General features: G+C 36.0%; 1 protein-coding gene across 1 annotated transcript in view; it reads left to right on the top strand.

Annotated features, from left to right (window-relative positions):
• The window catches only part of LOC128986293 (N-alpha-acetyltransferase 15, NatA auxiliary subunit-like), a 125,579-nt gene extending 107,186 nt beyond the window's left edge, over positions 1 to 18,393 (top strand). The window contains exons 12-17 of the mRNA XM_054406583.1: positions 12,660 to 12,847; positions 12,969 to 13,077; positions 13,639 to 13,890; positions 15,921 to 16,018; positions 16,952 to 17,153; positions 18,218 to 18,393. Of these exons, the coding sequence (XP_054262558.1) occupies positions 12,660 to 12,847; positions 12,969 to 13,077; positions 13,639 to 13,890; positions 15,921 to 16,018; positions 16,952 to 17,140 (836 nt within the window). The 3' untranslated portion in view covers positions 17,141 to 17,153; positions 18,218 to 18,393. The remainder of the gene's footprint in view (positions 1 to 12,659; positions 12,848 to 12,968; positions 13,078 to 13,638; positions 13,891 to 15,920; positions 16,019 to 16,951; positions 17,154 to 18,217) is intronic.
• The last annotated feature ends 249 nt before the right edge of the window (positions 18,394 to 18,642 follow it).

Here is an 18,642-nt window from a genome sequence, read left to right as displayed (position 1 = left end):
ATGTGTAGTACATTGCATAGTTTTTGTCGAGTTTTCAACCGCTGGACCTCAACTTCATTGTACACTTCATTGTTCATTGATCACTGGGAAATCCATTGTAAACTATAAGATATGCACACTAATCAATGCAAATACTTTAAGGTTATGTGAAAAAATATTTAAAGGAATCAGCAAAAATAGTAATACATAATTGCTGGGCAGCGGTCTATTGCAATTCATTAGGGATATACTGCTTGTATATTTAATGATATATATATAAATGTTTTAATTAAATAAGCGATTTTCGGTACTAGGGCTGGAAAATTTTAATCACAACTATAGCTGCCATTTCGACCCTGGACAGCAATGCGTAGCTTTCAGCCTCCAATTAACGTCTGTAAAACTACTAAAACATCGTATTGCGGTGAAAAATATTTGCCAATCATACTCAATCGACTGCAGTTCCTGATTTAATTAAGGGTATTATTAAAAAGTACTCGTGCAGTAATCAATTAAACAGGGTAACGAATTGAAGGATGGATACAACTAGACTATAAGGACGCAAAATACGCGTAGGTACAACTAGACGTAGGGACTACTAGACGGAGGGACCACTAGTCGTAGAGACTACTAGTCGTAGAGACTACTAGTCGTAGGGACAACTGGTCGCATCCGTACAAGCTAGGTGATACTACTTGTCGGTGGGATACACGTCTAGTTGTACCTACGTCTACTTGTACCTACGTCTAGTTGTACCTCCTAAAAATCTGCAGGTACAACTAGTCGGGTGAGCCACCGTCTACTTGTACCTACGTCTAGTTGTACCTACGACTAGTTGTCCCTAGGCCTCGAGGTACAAGTAGACGGAGGGACAACGAGACGGAGGGACAACGAGACGCGGTCCCATGCCTCCTTATAGTTCAAACTCGGTAGATCAACCGGAGTTGCAGTGAGACATCTACTTCTCGTTAATTCATATTCTAGTGTATCTCGTCAATCTAGTTTCACCAAACATAATTATTACGTTCTTTGGAAACAATTCTTTAATTTGGATTGGATTTTATCATCCAACATATTCCTGTTGTGCCTGACTAGAAATAACTATATTGCATGCTCATTATCAATCTACTCATATCCTAAGCTTTAATGCTGCGGCTGCAAGTAATTTGTTTGTATACGTTTATTTAGTGTTATATTATATTGCTTAGTACAGTTTGCAACACGGGAAGAATCCAGAACTAGATGAAAGTTATACCAGTTTTGGGTGAACTGGAGCGGCTAGATTAACTTTCTTTTGCAACGGTAAAGGTTGGAGAAGTGCTATCAAGTTAATTGTGCGCCGCTGACACTGTTAATGTCAGCAGAAGAGTGGGCTGTTGGTGGACGGTGGTGGCTGCGACATACCACGACCACGGCAGATCCCTCGCAGATATGGCCTGCTGTAATTGGATCGAACACCAACACTCATTATAGGCCGGAGATTGCCAACGTCAGGCTGCATTCCTCCTCTCTGTTGTCGACACGTGCCACACTGTTCCAACAACCAACAACCGATATGTCCTAACTGGTACATGTTCATCGGTCAAATTGATTTTTTCTGGACTTAGGCAACATTGTTTTTATCATCTGCAATTACTCATGATCATATCTTATTCGAGTCTTGTTTTTGAAGGCAGATTTAGTCTCGCCGAGCCACACCCTGAGGAACTGTTTGTTTACAGGGCTTTAACTGTGAGTCTACCTTGATATATTATTATTTGCCAAAACGATTTATTTTCTTGGCTCGTTTGATCTGTCTGTATTCTCAGATGACGGACAATTATTTATGGTCTTATCTCGTTGGACCGAGGTTTCCGAAGGCAGGACGTGTGCCCGTGGTAACAGTGGCACGGTAACTGTAACGGTAACGTCGGTAACGACTCGGGTTACCAGTTACCAACACGTCGCCGCTGCCGCTGCTCCGGCCTTCACCTCCCGCCCCGCCTTTCACTGCCAGACATTCTTGTGTTTTGTCCTCGTTTGTTTCGCCCGCGATATCGGTCACCCACTCGGCCAAGTTGTTTTGTTGTCTTATGAAATTCTAAATGATTTTCTGGCAATCAGAAATGGAGCAAAAGTTAAATCGTGTGCTTTGTGTAACTCTTGTTCTGCCTACAAACTTCTCAGATGTTGATCTAGCATAAACTTTGTCAACTTGTTCGCAAAAAGCATAATCGGACTACGGGAACGGGGTTTTATGGGTTTTAACATTTTTCACCCTTAAAACCACAGAGTTTCCCAATTCCTCTCCAAACCATGCTGTGCAGCTGGCTTTTTTTTTTTTTTTTTAGTTATCCCAACTACTTCAAAATAGAGTAAAACTGCTAAGGAGGAAGGATAGGCACGTATGGTTAACTCGTTTCATTTTTAATATATAAATATGTAATAGCACTATTTTTTATAACGGTAGTTTTCTGTCATGAATGGTAGCAATGTATATACAAAAGATTGTGAAGGATCACAAGAACATTATTATGCTCCTCATTATTGTTTTAAAATTGAGTTATTAGTACATTTTCAGATTATATTGATTGACCGTACTTAGGATCAAATTGGTAAAGAATCACCATAGGAAATAAAACACTTGTGTGTGTCAAAGACTTGAGTTTTCTTGGGCAGTAATATTGATACTGTATCTCGACATGTGGGACTGTTAGTATACCATGAACTATTAGGCACTTTCCTGTTAAAGGGAACATTCATTATTATCTATTATTTTTTTCGATATATCGATATTTTTGTTTTCCGATCAGATCTATTACAAATTGACAAGAACAACTAACTGATCTTGTTTGGGCTAAAATAGTCTATATGGATTAAGAAATGAAACTATTCTAAGCTAACCTAACATAACCAACCAAACTTGCTGTACCATTTAAAACTTCCGTTTGGGTTTGATAATAGAAAAGGCAAGTTAAAAACGGAATTTTTAAATGTTACAGCAAGTTTGGTTAGTTATGTTAGGTTAGTTTTTTAGAACAGTTTCATATACTGAACAATATTTATCGTAGTTGTCAGCTGATATGTTTCAATTTGTTAATAGGCCTATCGATATATCGAAAAAAATCATCGATAATAATGAATGTTCCCTTTAACAGGAAAGTACCAAATATTACTTTTGCAAAGTTTTTTTTTAACAGTTTGATTTTACTTAAAATAATTTTGGGAACGTCTTCTGATTTTAATATAAGAATTGTTAGGCCTATACATGGTAAGTTTGATTTATATTTATTTTGAGATTTGATGAAAATAATAAATGATTTAAACTTTGTACACAAATGTTAAAAGGTTACGTTTTCACATTTTTAAAAATTGTAAATCCTTTGTGGGACAAATATACCTGTGAGATGAATGTTGTCTTTTATAGGTCTCGCCACCCTAAGTTGAGGCAGCCCAGACGGACGGGCAGGGTCATTATAATTACCCTTTAAAATTAAACTGGATCAGGGTGATTTGTATTTAATGATCTGTCAATAATTTAACTTTGCAGACTACATTGATTGGTCAACATATAGTAATCCCTAATACCATAGTTATGATTAAGATATTGATTGATGAAAGTATTCTGGTGTCTTACTTAACATTAATTATCCATGGAAACTTTGTCAGACTCATTAGCCACTCAAGGCTAAACATTACAGGTTTGACATTACCACACTAATAACACAGTCAACATAAAGGAACTTGTTAATCAGGAAAATGTACAGTTTCACTTTTCTCAGAGCTGTTGTAATATTTCCTCTAGCGAAAATAGTCTTCTCAGGATTGTAATTGTTTAGTTTTAGTAGGTAAATATCAGTGTTCAAAGCACCAGAAGAGGATTTGGCCAGTGGTCAATGTTTAAAACCACATATCTATTACACAATTCTTGCTGACATTGGAGAACATCTTGTACCTTGACAAAAATTCACAGTTCATTGATTGTTTATATCTATAGACAGCAGTTGTAGACTACAATCTAAAACTTCTTTTTAACATGCTTATCTTTACTAACTTGTTAAGCTACATTACTTCTTTGCATTTGTTAACTCATTAGAATAGTAATTTATCTTATCTATCAGCTTGATTTTTTTATTCTCAAATAATAAATTCTTGAAAATTGTTATCAACCTATCAATCAAAAGAGTTTTAGTCAATTTCCCATATAGGGAACAGGATATTGCCGTAGGCCTCATTTTTTTGGACTTGGACCCGATTTACTTGATGTTACCAGAGGCCAAACCACCATCCGTTCAAATTCATTTATTTAATATTACCACGATAACTGAAGTGAAAATGATCAGATTTTTATAAAATTTGGTACAAACATGTACAACTACGTTTATTTGAACTATTTAGAAAACCAGTATGATTGTACTATGGGAACAGGGTTTTATGGGGGCTTTATGGGTAAAAATTGGGTTCCTTATTTTTGACCCTCAAAAAACATAGTTTCCCAATTTCTCTCTAAACCATGCTGTGGGTGTTTTTTTTAGTTATCACAGCTCTCCAAAATATTCTTTGCTTTTATTAAAAGAAATATTGTTCACTTGTTTTATTGTACTTTTTATTCAGTATTATTGCTAATTTCCTCTTGTAAGTTTTGTTCAAAGAGATTGTCTGCATCACATTTATTCAAAAACACTATTACCCCTCTAGCCCTCTTTTAACTTGATAATATCATGATGATAGGCTGTATATAAGCTGAATTAAATTATAAAAACAATAATTAAATGCCCTCCCTCATCCTATTATTGAACCTGACTGTTCTATAAATTCATTAAAATATACATTTGTTTGTGATTCAAATTTAATCAAAATCCCAACATTTTAAACAGAATTGTTGTGCCTGTATATATTTTTAACATTTAAAACATAAACGCAAATTGTTATTGGTTTCTAGAGACTTCTATAAAAGCCACAGCGGTTTAGCAATAACCATAAACACCATAGTAAGAGCTACTTTCCTGAAGGAAAATTCACTAAAAGCATTTAGGAAGGAGTTAGTGGAGTAAGCTGTGAGTGCTGGGAGATTGTACTTCCGTGAGAGTCGTGTCTCAGCCACAGTAAACTGCCCAGTGGACGGCCACACGGCCACAGGCTGGACATGGACCAGTTTGCTATCATTGTGACGCAACATTCACAACTGGCTTATCACATTAAAATCACTAACCGTAAACAGTCCAAGTAATGGTAACAGTCTACAGTAAAAGTTACCTAATCTCTATAAAACACAAAATTAGTTTTAATAATCTGAACAAACAATGTAAGCACAAGAGGACCATGTGCAAATTGAGCATTCAAAATGAATAACACAATAGGCCAAATTAGTTTGTCTGTTGTTAATCCATACCTTGAAGATTGATTTACTTACCTCAATCAGGTTACAATCATATATAATAGTATATAAAAAGTTATAGATTGTTTTTTAATTCACAGTTCAAAATCAACCATTTGGCTGATTTTCATGATTTTTGTTTTGAAAGAAATGTAATTTTGAAAGGAAGGGAATGTCGAAGCCATCACTTAACTTAAGGGATCAGTTTTTTAGAAAGTTTCTTATTATCATATTTATACATATTAAAACATATTAAACATATTACTATTTTTGAACACCAAGTTAAAAATTGTCTAAAAAAGACAAACATACTAAAAAGACAAAAAAATGATTGAATAGCTGAAATTTACTTATTTTTGTTGTAAAATAAGGCTAAGCTAGTCACATGTTTTTTAAATTTTATCTGTTCCTTTTAGACGTAAAATAATGCTTAGTATACTTAGTTATTTGAAATTTAACTTATAAGCTCTTCAAAATAGTTTAGAATGAAACTAAAAAATTTTTGTAAAAAATAAGAAAAACCAATTTTTACCCCATAAAACCCTGTTCCCATAGTTCGATCATGATTGTTCGTGAACTCTTTTGAATAAACAAAGATTTACATACTTTAAGCAAATTTCATAAACAGCAGATTTTAACAATTAGTTATTGTGCTTATGGACACACAAACATATATGAATTTGAACAAATGGTGTTTTCAGCCTCTGGGAACATCAATAGGCTAATAAGTATATTTTGTAAATCTTCTGAGATATTGATTATAGGCTATATTTAGAATCTATAGTATCTTCTTGGTTTTGTAACATCCAATACTGGAGAAAACTACAACCTTGATCTGATTATAGGTGATAGTTTGCAGCTGACTTACAACCTCTTTTAATGACCTGTCATCAGAGCAAAGTATGCTGCTGTTTTATGTTTCTTACACTGTAATTTACTAGTGTAGATCAAATGAAAGCATAAAAACTACTTTTTACTCAATCACTTGCCAGAAGAGGTTCTGCCATGTGTGGACCAGTAGCTGCTTGTGGTGGTCTGATTATATGTTTTCTTTTTTGTTTTTGGAAAGTTCTTATCAGCAAATTTTTTTAGAACACATGTTGGTAGTATAAATAATTCATAAATTATTTGTGTGTTCAAGTAAAGAAGTTTTGTATATTTGTAACCATTTTTAATATGATATTGTAACAGAGACCTTTTTCAAAACTGTTTTTGGAGATAAACTCCAATATGTAGCCTTCTGGTGGGAACTAGGGCGGAAACTAGGCTATGCATTCTGTGGTACATTCCCTAACTCTTTATTGAACAAATTTAGATTCCTAAGGCGATTCCTGAATGATTTAATACTTAAATTTTCAACGTGGTGACTATTGCATGTCTAGGAATGATTACCTTGTTGTTGCGAGGTAATCATAATTATTGGAATTTACATTTTTGCGAATGGGGCGAAACCCTGCCGGCTTCCCCTTAAATTGTTATCTTAGCCTGTCATCTTAATCTTAGCACTACTTAATATTTAAGGACTTATCCTGGTTTAATAGCGGCATGGTGAGATGGGAAAATGGAGTTCGGCAGCTAATCGAACGACAGGCGGCGAGAGACAAGACGGAGGAAATCTCGATTCCGTAGCTCCTTGACGTTTCTCAGAAAAAAAGCAAGCGGCAGACCGAGGGAGGCGCACTGATCGCAAGGCCAGCGATTTCGTTGTGTGGCACTATATAAAATAGTGGCGCTAAGCGTCACAAGTATATTAGTTTGCAATTAAACCTTAATGGGCAATTCAAAATGTTTTGATGAAAAAAAAATAAACATACATTCAAGTTTAGACCCCTCATGATTTTATTAATTTATTTATTAACAAACGGTGATACTCCAATAAATACCCCCGCCGCAGCAAACCTGCCGTCTAAGCGAATTTCCATTTGCCTGAATTGGTTTTTTAATTGATCTATTTAAATAACATTAGGTTTAACGAGTACCTAGGTTTGCTGCTACAAGGAAACTAATAAAGTAGTGTGTTTTTAGTAAAATATTGATAGCTTACTATAAAATAAATAAATTTGCCAAGTTTGATCAAAATATATCCATAAACAAGCAAACTACAACATTTTACAATATTCTCCATAAGAATAACATGGGAATTTTAAATTTACCTTTTTTTTTAGTTTTCTCCGTAACCAATAACCGTACAAAAACACTTTGGTATACTGAATTGTTTGTTTTTTTAAGCTCTTTAAGAAGGTTTGGAGAAAAATTGGGAAATTTTGTATTTTGAGGGTCAAAAGTGAGAAAAACCAATTTTTACCCCATAAAACCCCCCATAAAACACTGTTCCCATGGTCCGATCTTGCTGGATCGCGAACTCGTTCAAGTTTTTCCCGCCTTACACCTTCAAACCAAATTTCATCAAAATCGGATAAAAATTACTCAAGTTATCGTGTTCACGGACACATATATATATATATATATATATATATACATATATAAAAATTTGAACGAATGGTGTTTTTGGCCTCTGGGGACATCAAAATGAAAAAGTAAATCGGTCCCGGGCCTAAGTCTTACCATGAGACCTACGGTAATAGCTACTTCCCTATAGGGAAATTCGCTAAAAAATTACAAATCTGATGGCAGGAAAAAACAATATCCATTACAGTCTATATTGATTCTTCCAGATTTGCATTAGTAATTTGAAAAAGCAAAAATAACATCCAACAAAACATTGCATAAATTCCCTTAACTATGTAACTGTGTGTAGCAGTTTGATTGAATCCTAATCTCATTTTAATTGAGATGCAATCAAAGGAAAGGCCATAATTTTAATTTTAACAACAATTAATAACATAGAATTATAATAATATAGACTTATAATAATAATATATACATATATATAAAACTATAATAGGTAATAACATAATTATATAACAAAATAACAATAAATTTGGTCAAAAATAGCCTGATACAATAACAATATAACACAATATAATAACAGAACTATAACAATGACTTAATAACGATATCAACAAATTAAGTTTAGTGTTCTCTTCTAGTTTCAATGGTAGAACCAAAAAAGTCCAAGTCAGCACAAACCTCACTCCAGACTCTCATAATCCTTGGTATTTTGCTTTGGTAACTGTAGATGGTTGGTAGGAAGTGTTTGGAGAACAGTTTATGTCGGCGAGCGTGACGTGGAACGTTGAAATCCAATTGATGGAGGATCTCAGAACAGTCCAGCAGGCCAGTGGGTTGTTTACTATCCTGAATAGGAACAGCAGGTCGATGGTCGAGTAGTAATATTCTTCGGGCAGATAATAATGGAAGGTTCAGACGGTGTGCCATTTTATTCAAGTCTATATCAAAATATCGTTGTATCTATTAAACTCCAACCAGCCGCAAGAAACCTGATAAGTGATAAAAAAATATGAGTACAGAACCGTCACGGTTCTGTGTGTTTAAGGCCCAATTCATACAGAACGGACGTCAGGCGGAGACGTGGCATGTACAATGCACACAGAAGGGACGGTACAGTGGCGAGAAAACTTGTATGTAGACTAGACGTTTTGGTTTTTGACTATATCTGTTAGTTATTTGTGTCAACTGAATTAGTTATTTCTGTCGACTCTGTTGATTAGTTAGTTTGTACGACTGTGATCGTACAAACAAGGGAATTTTTCAACCTTCTCACAAAATCTGTGATTGAATTCAATGTCCTCTCGCATAGTGAAAAGAACAAGAAACAACTCACCATTACTCTGAACACAAAATACACACGCCGAAGCGACGTGGCGGTGGCGGGAGGGCGGCCGCCCGCGTCACGTCACTTGTGTGTGCATTGACCAATTTGTTTACATGGAAAGGCGAGAAAGGACATATGTCCTTGCATCGTCCGTGCCACGTCTCCGCCCAACGTCCGTTCTGTGTGAATTGGGCCTAAGACATAGACATAGACTTTATTTGCAAAACATTCCATACATGTCATAACATTTAGAATAGGTGCATTGTCAAAATTAAATCCATACATAAAATATTTAACATTAAAACTTTTAACTTAAAATTAAACACTTAAAAAAAAATTTCTAAATTGTAGTTCTGTAAAAATCTTCAATTAAGTAAAAAAAGCCTTGTCAATAAGAAAATTATCTATTGTATCTTTAAATTTGGTTTTGCTTAATGACTTATAGCATGGCGGAAGCACATTGTACAATCTCAGCCCAGCGTACAATGGAGATTTTTCATATAGGGTCAAACGGTGTCTGGGGAGTCTAAATATATTTTCATTTCGGGTTTCATACCTGTGATTAAAATGTATTGTTTCTGGTAGCTCATTTTTAACTGAATGTATGTAATTTAATAATTCTAGAATATACAACCCCGTTAATGTATGAATTCTTAAATTTTGAAAATGTTTCTTACAAGAACTGCGTAGATGAGAGTTGGTAATAATACGAATAATACGTTTTTGTAACCTGAATAAAGTTTTAATACCAGTAGCTTGACCCCATAAAATTATGCCATATCTTAACACTGACTCCACATAAGCATGATAAACTACTTTAAGTGTCTCAATAGAAACACAGTCCCTTAAATGTATGAATAAAGATGATATCGACCTAATTTTGTTACGTAAATAATTCAAATGTGAATCCCATTTAACTGTGTCATCTACGTAAACCCCTAAGAATTTATGAGCTTCAATTAAATTAAAGGAACAGTTTTCCATATTTTTGTGTCTAGTAGAAAATTTAATAATATTTGTTTTTTCAACATTAAATTTTAACCCATTTTCTAAAAACCATTGCTCCATGTCCTTTACCACACTTTGCAGAGAAGAAAACATTTCAGCTGTATTATTATTTTTGATCAAAGCAGTAGTGTCATCGGCAAAAAGAATTAGTTCTTTATTAATAGCTTTTGGAAGATCATTAATGTAAATAAGAAAAAAAAGTGGGCCCAATACTGAGCCTTAAGGTTACCAGGGTCCTGTTGTCCACTATCAGCTGAGCAACTCTCTCTCAGTTGCATCTCGTTTGGCATACAAAATTTCCGAATTTTCCTTTATTTATATTACTCAAACAAAACTGATTATAGACCTATGCCTGCCTACACCAGCAAATTTGTACATACCACAAACTCCAAACTTCCTTCATCCCTTATGCTCCTCATTTTTTCTACCACCTAACCCTTTTCTCCATTCACACTAATTAAATTTTAATTGGGGTTGAGCCCTTAGACCACAGAAATTAGAAAGTGATTCATAGTTAGTACAAGTGATGATCTCCACAGGTTAAATTTGTCAGTATGATGAAGATATAGTAATCGAGCATTGAGGCTGGGACCATTTAGAATAGTAATGGTGGAAATAAATTTAATAACACAGTTTTTAAAACAGTGAATCACCTCTCACTAGATACCACAGCTTCTTGACTAACTATAAACTTACTTACTTACTGCCGTGGCTCTTGGTACCCAAGGAGGTACTTTGCCTCGCCAACACACTGCCTCCAGACTGCACGATCCATTGCTTCATCCTCTCTTCTTCCCATTCTTCTCAGATCTCTTCTCACTTGATCTCTCCACCTCAACTTGGGCCTTCCAGGAGGTCTTCTACCCTCGGGATTGTTGTTTAGGGCGTTTCTCACTAAGGATCCCTCTTCCTTTCTTAACACATGGCCTGCCCATCTCAATCTCCTACTTCTCACCTCAGCCACAATATCTGGGTCCCTGTACAACTCTCTCAACTCCCTGTTGTGCTTAACTCTCCATTCTCCGTTTTCAAAGGTTGGTCCAAAGATTTTCCTTAGAATCTTGTTTTCGAACACTATAAGTCGTTTCTCAGTTCTCTTGCTTATCACCCAATTCTCTGAGCCATATAGTAATACTGGTCTTATTATAGTTTTGTATATACGGATTTTAGTTTTCTGTGAGAGTAGGCGAGAACTCAACAATTTGTGGCATGCCGATAAACTTTTATGAGCTGCATTTAATCTTTGCTGAATTTCAGAGTCTTCCTCATTATTATCTGTCAGCATTACTCCTAGGTAAGAGAAATTGTTTACTTTATAAAATTTGTGTCCTTCTATTTCTACATGATTCTTATTATTTAATTGGATAGCTCTTCCACATTCCATTATCTTGGTTTTGTCTACATTGATATTTAAGCCAACTTTTTTAGTGTGGTTTATGAGTTTTGAGACCATAACTTTTAGTTCTTCTTCGTTTTTGGCCACAAGTGCCACATCATCTGCAAATGCCAGGATATTAATGTTGGTTCCCATAGTAATTCCAGCTTCTAGCTTTTGTAATTCTTGTATAGAGTCTTCCAGAGCTAGGTTGAATAACAATGGGGACAAACCATCTCCTTGTCTCACACCAGTATTTATATCAAAATCCTCTGAGAATTCTCCATTGACTTTAACCTTGCATTTAGATCCTGAAACAGTTGACTTTGATAGATTTATTAACTTTTTAGGTATTCCATACTTTTCCATTACTTTCCAGAGTTTTCCCCTAGTGATCGAGTCGTATGCTTTGGAGAAGTCAATGAAAAGGCAGAGAAAGGATTTGTTGAATTCATAATATTTTGCAATTGCCTCTTTCAATATAAAAATTTGATCCGTGGTTGATCTTCCTCTTGTGAAGCCGGCTTGATGGTCTCCTATGATATTTGATGTATACTTCTCTAGTCTTTTTTGTAAAATCTTTGATAATACTTTATAGGTGCAGTTAAGGAGGGAAATTCCTCTGTAATTGGTGCATTCTTTTTTGTCTCCTTTCTTGTGAATGGGAATGATAACTGCTTCCTTCCATTCATTCGGAATCAATTCGTTGTCCCAAATATCAATGATCAGTTTGTGGATCTCCCTTGCCAGTTCTGTGCCTCCTGCTTTGATTACTTCCGATGGGATAGAGTCCTCCCCTGGGGCTTTATTATTTTTTAATTCCTTGATGGACGTTTTTACTTCTTGAATTGTTGGGTATGGTACAATTGGATCTACATTCTGGTACACTTCCTCCTCTTCTTCTTCTTGTTCAGACTGTCTTACATTCAAAAGATCTTTAAAATGTTCCTGCCATACTTGTAGTCCTTCTTTGTTCTGCACCACCAGTTGTCCTGATTTGTTTTTAATCCCATATGGCATTGGACTGTATCCCTTCCTAAAAAATCTTATTGATCGGTAGAAGTCTCTACTGTTGTTTGCTGTCCTGTCTTGTTCAGCTTTCTCTAAGATTTGGTTTACCCATTCTCTTTTTTTACTAACTATAAAATATGTAAAATTCTTTTTATGTTTTAATTGGAGTCCTAATAGTTTGAATGTTACTTTAGAAAACCTGGCACCTTCAGAGCTGAAGAAGCTACGTAACAAGCAACGAAAAGCAAAAAGAAAGGCTGAACTGGAGAAAGCAGCAGCAGCAACAGTAGCTGAGAAAAGAGAGCAACACAAGAACAGACAAGCGGACACTGAGCCTGACGCACCTCCTCAGGATGAGCTGGTGCCAGACAAACTAGCCAAGGTAATGCCAAACATTCCTCATACCTAGTGTAGGGTAGGGTAGAGTAATATGGGAAATGCGCTACTTATAACTTTGGATATTAGTTTGATGTATGAGCTACATTGTCACAAATCTGTTGCAGGTGGACGATCCATTAGACCAAGCCATCAAGTTCCTGCAGCCCCTACAATCCCTGTGCTCCAACCTGCTGGAGACCCACCTAATGGCATTTGAGATATACTCCAGAAAAGGTGAGCCCTGACTAGGAAATCCTATCATATTCTGGTATATCGGAAGATGATTGGATGATCGGAGTATGTTTGTCAATTCAAGGATTTTTACTTAAGAATCTTAAACGCCCTTTAATAATTTTCTATTATTACGAAGCTTCAAATCCAATTCTGTGCAAATCACCTTCAACCTTAGAGCCTCAAGATATTGTGGGTCCTGAGTTAAAGGCCTTTGTGACTAAAATTATTGTTGAAAAGTAAGCTTAGTTTATTAGCATTTTCATGGGATTAACCAATAATTAGGCTTGATTAAAGCTTTGCAGTCTAAGGAGTTGTCTTTCTGGTAAAGGAAACAGCATCGCAGATTGAGATGGTTTGAATTCCGTGGGAAAGCGTAATAGGATTAGGCCGTCTTGCAACGGCCTAGCTGCTGATGCTGCAGAGTGTGAGGCGGATACACCGACTGGCCACTGACCATCCAGAGGTCCACAGGGCTGTGGCGTGTCATCAGACTGGCCCTGAGGTATAAGGAGTGGCTGGTGCAGGACGGCAACATTACTGAACAGTTGTTGTTGTTTGTAGACAAAGCGCTGCTGATGCTGCAGAGTGTGAGGCGGATGCACCGACTGGCCCCTGACCATCCAGAGGTCCACAGCTGTGTCATCAGACTGGCGCTGAGGTATAAGGAGTGGCTGGCTCAGGACAGACTGTCAGAGCCATGCAAGCAGGTGCTGGAGACATGTCTGGGACCCATCACTGGTGACCGATCTCCTCACACCATCAACCAACAGTTCCTGGACACTCACTCTCACTACCTCCCTGCTGTCTTCCAAGGTAAATGCTACAGAAATGAATCACCCAACAGCTAAGGACTGAACATATAGTCCTATAGTCTTAATGAGTGACAATAACTCGGAAATTGAATTATTTACCTTCTTTTGTAGCCTTTGTTCTTGCAGAATTCTGTTTTTTCTCCATTATATTTCACCTCAGTCATTCCATATGTTTCAGGGAGGTTTGTTGAATTTTCTTTTGTAATGTGACGATTTTCTCGCTAGGAATATATACCCTATATCGCAGTTATAGCGGGAAAGACGTCACCAACTCTCGCCAGCGGATCGCTCAAGTCGGCGTGCTGGGAAGTTTCCAGGGTTCAGATACTAAAACAATTAATTTGACATCCTACCATGGGTACAGATTTTTATGCACAAAAATGTAGTGTAAATCAGGTGTGAACTCTGTACCGATAACAAACAGCGCTACTGTACCATCATCACACCTGGGAATATCTAATTAAATTTTGAAATAATTAAAATTCTTTCAACAAATAAAATTCCTAAATAAACTATTTTTGCAGTTTCATCAACCTCACAGTTTATAGTCTCTATCTTCATGCTGGCAAGCTCACCGTACCTCCTACCCTTTATCACCAACCCACACAAGCCCTAGCATGCGCTAACACGGACTTATACAGGTTCAAACACCCAACAAAGGCCCTACCGTGAGTTTTATGATTAAGATAATAAAGTGAGGGTTATCACTAACTAAATACTCTGAAAATGATAGTAAGCACTATTAAAAATATACGGTGAGTTACCTATAAACTCCAGGTGCTTTCACTCAAACCCACTATAGACTCAAGAACTCCAGCAAAAGCACTCGACTGGTCTATTAAATCACGACTTCACTCTGTTAAACATAGGATGAGAATGTTCCTTACATCCCTAGCCCACGAGGGATCTCCCTTCCTTCCCCCTCTCTAATCCTTTAGGGATAGGGAATCAGCTGATCCATTCCCTGATGATCGATGACGTCACGAGTTCACAAACCCTGGCGCTGTCACGATTCACAACGCCCGGGCAGTCGGCTATGGGTAGAGGTTATGATGTTATTTACCTGCGCCGACTGTGAAATTATTCGGCGGAACTTTAGTATCGTTGCTGATATAAACAAAGACGTATAATTTCCACCCATGTTCGACATAGTGTAGTAATACAGTGTTCAACACAGTGTACTCATGTTACATGATATTATATTCGTGATCGCAATTCACCACCCTAGCCTGCACAACAACTTTGGCATTCTTCCCAAAGGTTTATATTAGGTGTGGGGGTTACACGAAAACAGTTCATCGCCTGTTTTGTACACAACAATGTTATTTCATGACTTTTATACACCAAAAACAGTGTCTTTAGTGATTTTGCCAAAAAAAAAGGGGTTATCCCTACTTCAACCCTAGGCTAGGCCTCAGACGGCCTACTACAGCTATTTTCCTTACCAAGATAGGTTTACCACTATCACCAACCAGGTAAGGAATAGGCCTACTGATGAATAAATAAGTTAATTTCCAAGTCATATTTGTATCCATTGTGTGTTTTTATTGGAGGAAATAAATTCATTATTTCATTATTTCATAATAGATATAAAATCCTAACCCCTCTATAATTTTGACCCATTACACTTTTTACATTATATACACTATTTATACTCTATTTACACTGATATATGCGGGATCCTTCACACAGATGCTGCGTCATGAACAAGGAACTTTATGCTGCATAGATCAGTGTAAATTGAGTATGTCAGCAGGTATGACCAGTGTTTATAATGTAAAAAAGTTAGTGTGTGCAGCTTTCATACACAAGCAACTCTAATTGATTGCTTAACTTCATAGAGTACATTATTTCCCTTATGGCTCTGAAATTAAAACCAATCAACCCTTGTTGTTGAATTAAATATTGTTAAATATTAACTGAAACTACCTGATTTTGAAAAGTAAACCATACCATTGTGTCTATAATTTATATTACAATATTTGGTTAGTACGATTTTAAATTTTCATTCCATGTTTATATTATTTCTAGGTGCGAAAATGATGTATTTACTGGATCCTTCAAGTCAAGCAACTGCCATTAAACTTGTGACTAACTTGGATTCTACGATGGAAGGAGTTACCGTTCCGGTAATCTACCAGCCAATAAGTTTTTATATTTTAAAATATAAATTATATTTACATCCTTAAATTAAACTTGTACTAAACCAAACTTAGTTTAAATTACATACACCTTGATGTGAGTTGAATATTTAAATCTCACTCTTCCACAGCGATTGCCTTGATTTAATGCTACCTATGGTTTTGATTAATATCTCTTGCCTCAGCTCCCCGGGTCCATGATTACGGGGGGCTACAAGCCTGAAGAGAGCCTTACACTGGCCATAAACTGGTAGCATATAAACACATGTTTATAACATTTTAAAAATTAGAACATGTCCAACTAGTTTTTATGTCTTGCCATTAGTTAATACAAAAGTGTTATACCAGCTACTGTATTGTTAGCTATGTTATTTTGGTATTGCATCGTGAGCACAGTGATGTTGTCCTGCAGACAACTGCAAAGCCATGCTTTATCATATCAGCTAATCAATTAGTAGGACTCCTTCCCCTCCTTCCTTAATTTTATGTGTGGCGGTTTACTGAATTTAAACTAAAAACAATTAGTACTATGAACAAAACCAAACAATGAAGAAAACATGCAAGGAGTGTTTTTCTAAAGAGAGAGGATGAGAAGAAAAAAAAAACCAGGAGCTTTCCAGTAGGAATCTAAATTCTCAACAGGGCCTACCTCAGATTCATGGACATTGGGATCAGTAAAGAGAATCGATTGTTGACAGTTGATGCCAAAAGCGATATCTATTAAAATTTAGTAGCAATAACATCAATTGCACGTAACATTATATACAATTTACAAAAAATATTATTTTCCCTCTATTATTCCGGATAATTAAGGGACTAATGAAATATATATTGTTTTCAGTAATGATAATTGTAATTTTTTCACATTTATATTGTCTACAAGTTGGCCTAGTAGTTAATGGTGTGATTGTATTGGTGCAGGTTTGTACAGCAGTGCTCAACTCTCTACGGAAGGGTGAGTTTGGTGACTGTGGGGATGCTGCCAGTGAGTACATGACCCTGTGTCACCAACGCTTCCCTCTGGCCACAGCCTTCAACCCCTCCCCACCTCCGGCCACACCATCCCGTGGCCACGTACTGGAGAGTCAAGAGAACTGCCTCAGCAACTGACACTGTCATCAAGGTGGGTTCAAAGGAGAGAGGGAGAAAAGAATGAAAGATTCAAGCTTTAATTAACAATACATACCTTAAAATAGGGGGGACATGTCACAGAAATACCATAAAACCAGAGAAGTAAACACATTGTCACTTGAGATTGGAGGGAGGGTGAGAAAACTGATAGTTTTATTGACTTTTAGCCAGTCAACCGTTACTATATCAAGATTAACAAGATAATGAACAAGTAGTTCATGTTTAATCCTGGGTAAACAAAGCTAATGCATGAGCGCTGACTGCAATAGTAGGTAAGTTTTTTTAGATAATCTACTCTGGGAATCCTAGTACTATTTTGATAATTCAAATCCGTAAATTTAAAACCAAATAATATTCTTATACCATTTACTAAAAGTCTGCATGCCACATTTTTTACTTCAAGGCAGGTCAAACATTTTCACCCTCAGATCTCTAGCAAACATTGGGTACCTTTGGAAAGTATTTATTTAAAAAATATATCAATTGGAATATTTCAAACAGTTTATACAACACATTGTCGTTAACTCATCAATATAGCAGTGAAATCATAAACGTCTTCCGCAGTCACCGCAATATTGAGCACATCTACTTCAGTCTTGACAAAATGTTGTCTTCTGTATTCATGGCAAAAACAAGAACATATTCCATTCACTCAAAAAATCATGAAAATCTTCCTACAGTGAATTCTAGAATTTCTTCCACAGTCTGGGCAAAATACAGAACACCATCCTCAAACTCTATTCCATTCATGTCTGCCAACTGGAGATGGTGAAAATTTTAAATTCAAATAAATTCTATTGGTCAATTGGTTTAAATTGACAATAGTGGTTGACGACTTAAACCTAAAAAAATCAATCACAGATCGTGATCTTTATTTGGTGAAACGTACATTTTCTTTTACAATGCTTAGAATATTTTTACGAGCTTGATATTACCATATTAGTGGGAACTGGCTTGAATTTTAGTGAATCCAGTAAGAAAAACAACTAGATGCAAACTATATTTCAGTTATTTATATAATAACATTCGTCTATTGTGCCATATCACATGTTGCAGGTTCAGACCTAAATCAACCCCAGCAGAGTATGTGTGTGGCTGAACTATGTTAGCCACTGTCATTCATGTACAGATCAACGCCAGTCACATCAATCGACTACTATATTTTATTTATTTAAGTATTTCTTGTGTATAGAGTTGGTTCATTCAGAATATTATAAAATGACATTAAAATATTCTCGATGAAGTTTGTACAAAATGTTACTATTTATGTGTTGTTGTTAAGAATCGATTGTTAGTCATTAGAAACTATCACTTTAGCGAGTCTGTTGTGAAACAGTAGTACAGACTTTTTAAACTTTGTACTGTTAAATATTGATTTTGTTATGACTGCCTTTGTTATGTTAAATATCTGCAGAAAAGTTGCATGTAGGAGAATATATACCGTACTTGCAAACAAGAGAATTGCTTTTAGAAGTAAGCAT

The sequence above is a fragment of the Macrosteles quadrilineatus genome, unplaced genomic scaffold, assembly GCF_028750875.1.
Source record: "Macrosteles quadrilineatus isolate MER2022 unplaced genomic scaffold, UCM_ALF_1.0 Scaffold_2__2_contigs__length_208266976, whole genome shotgun sequence".
Classification (NCBI taxonomy): Eukaryota; Metazoa; Arthropoda; class Insecta; order Hemiptera; family Cicadellidae; genus Macrosteles; species Macrosteles quadrilineatus.
This window is presented reverse-complemented; position numbering and strand designations above follow the sequence as displayed.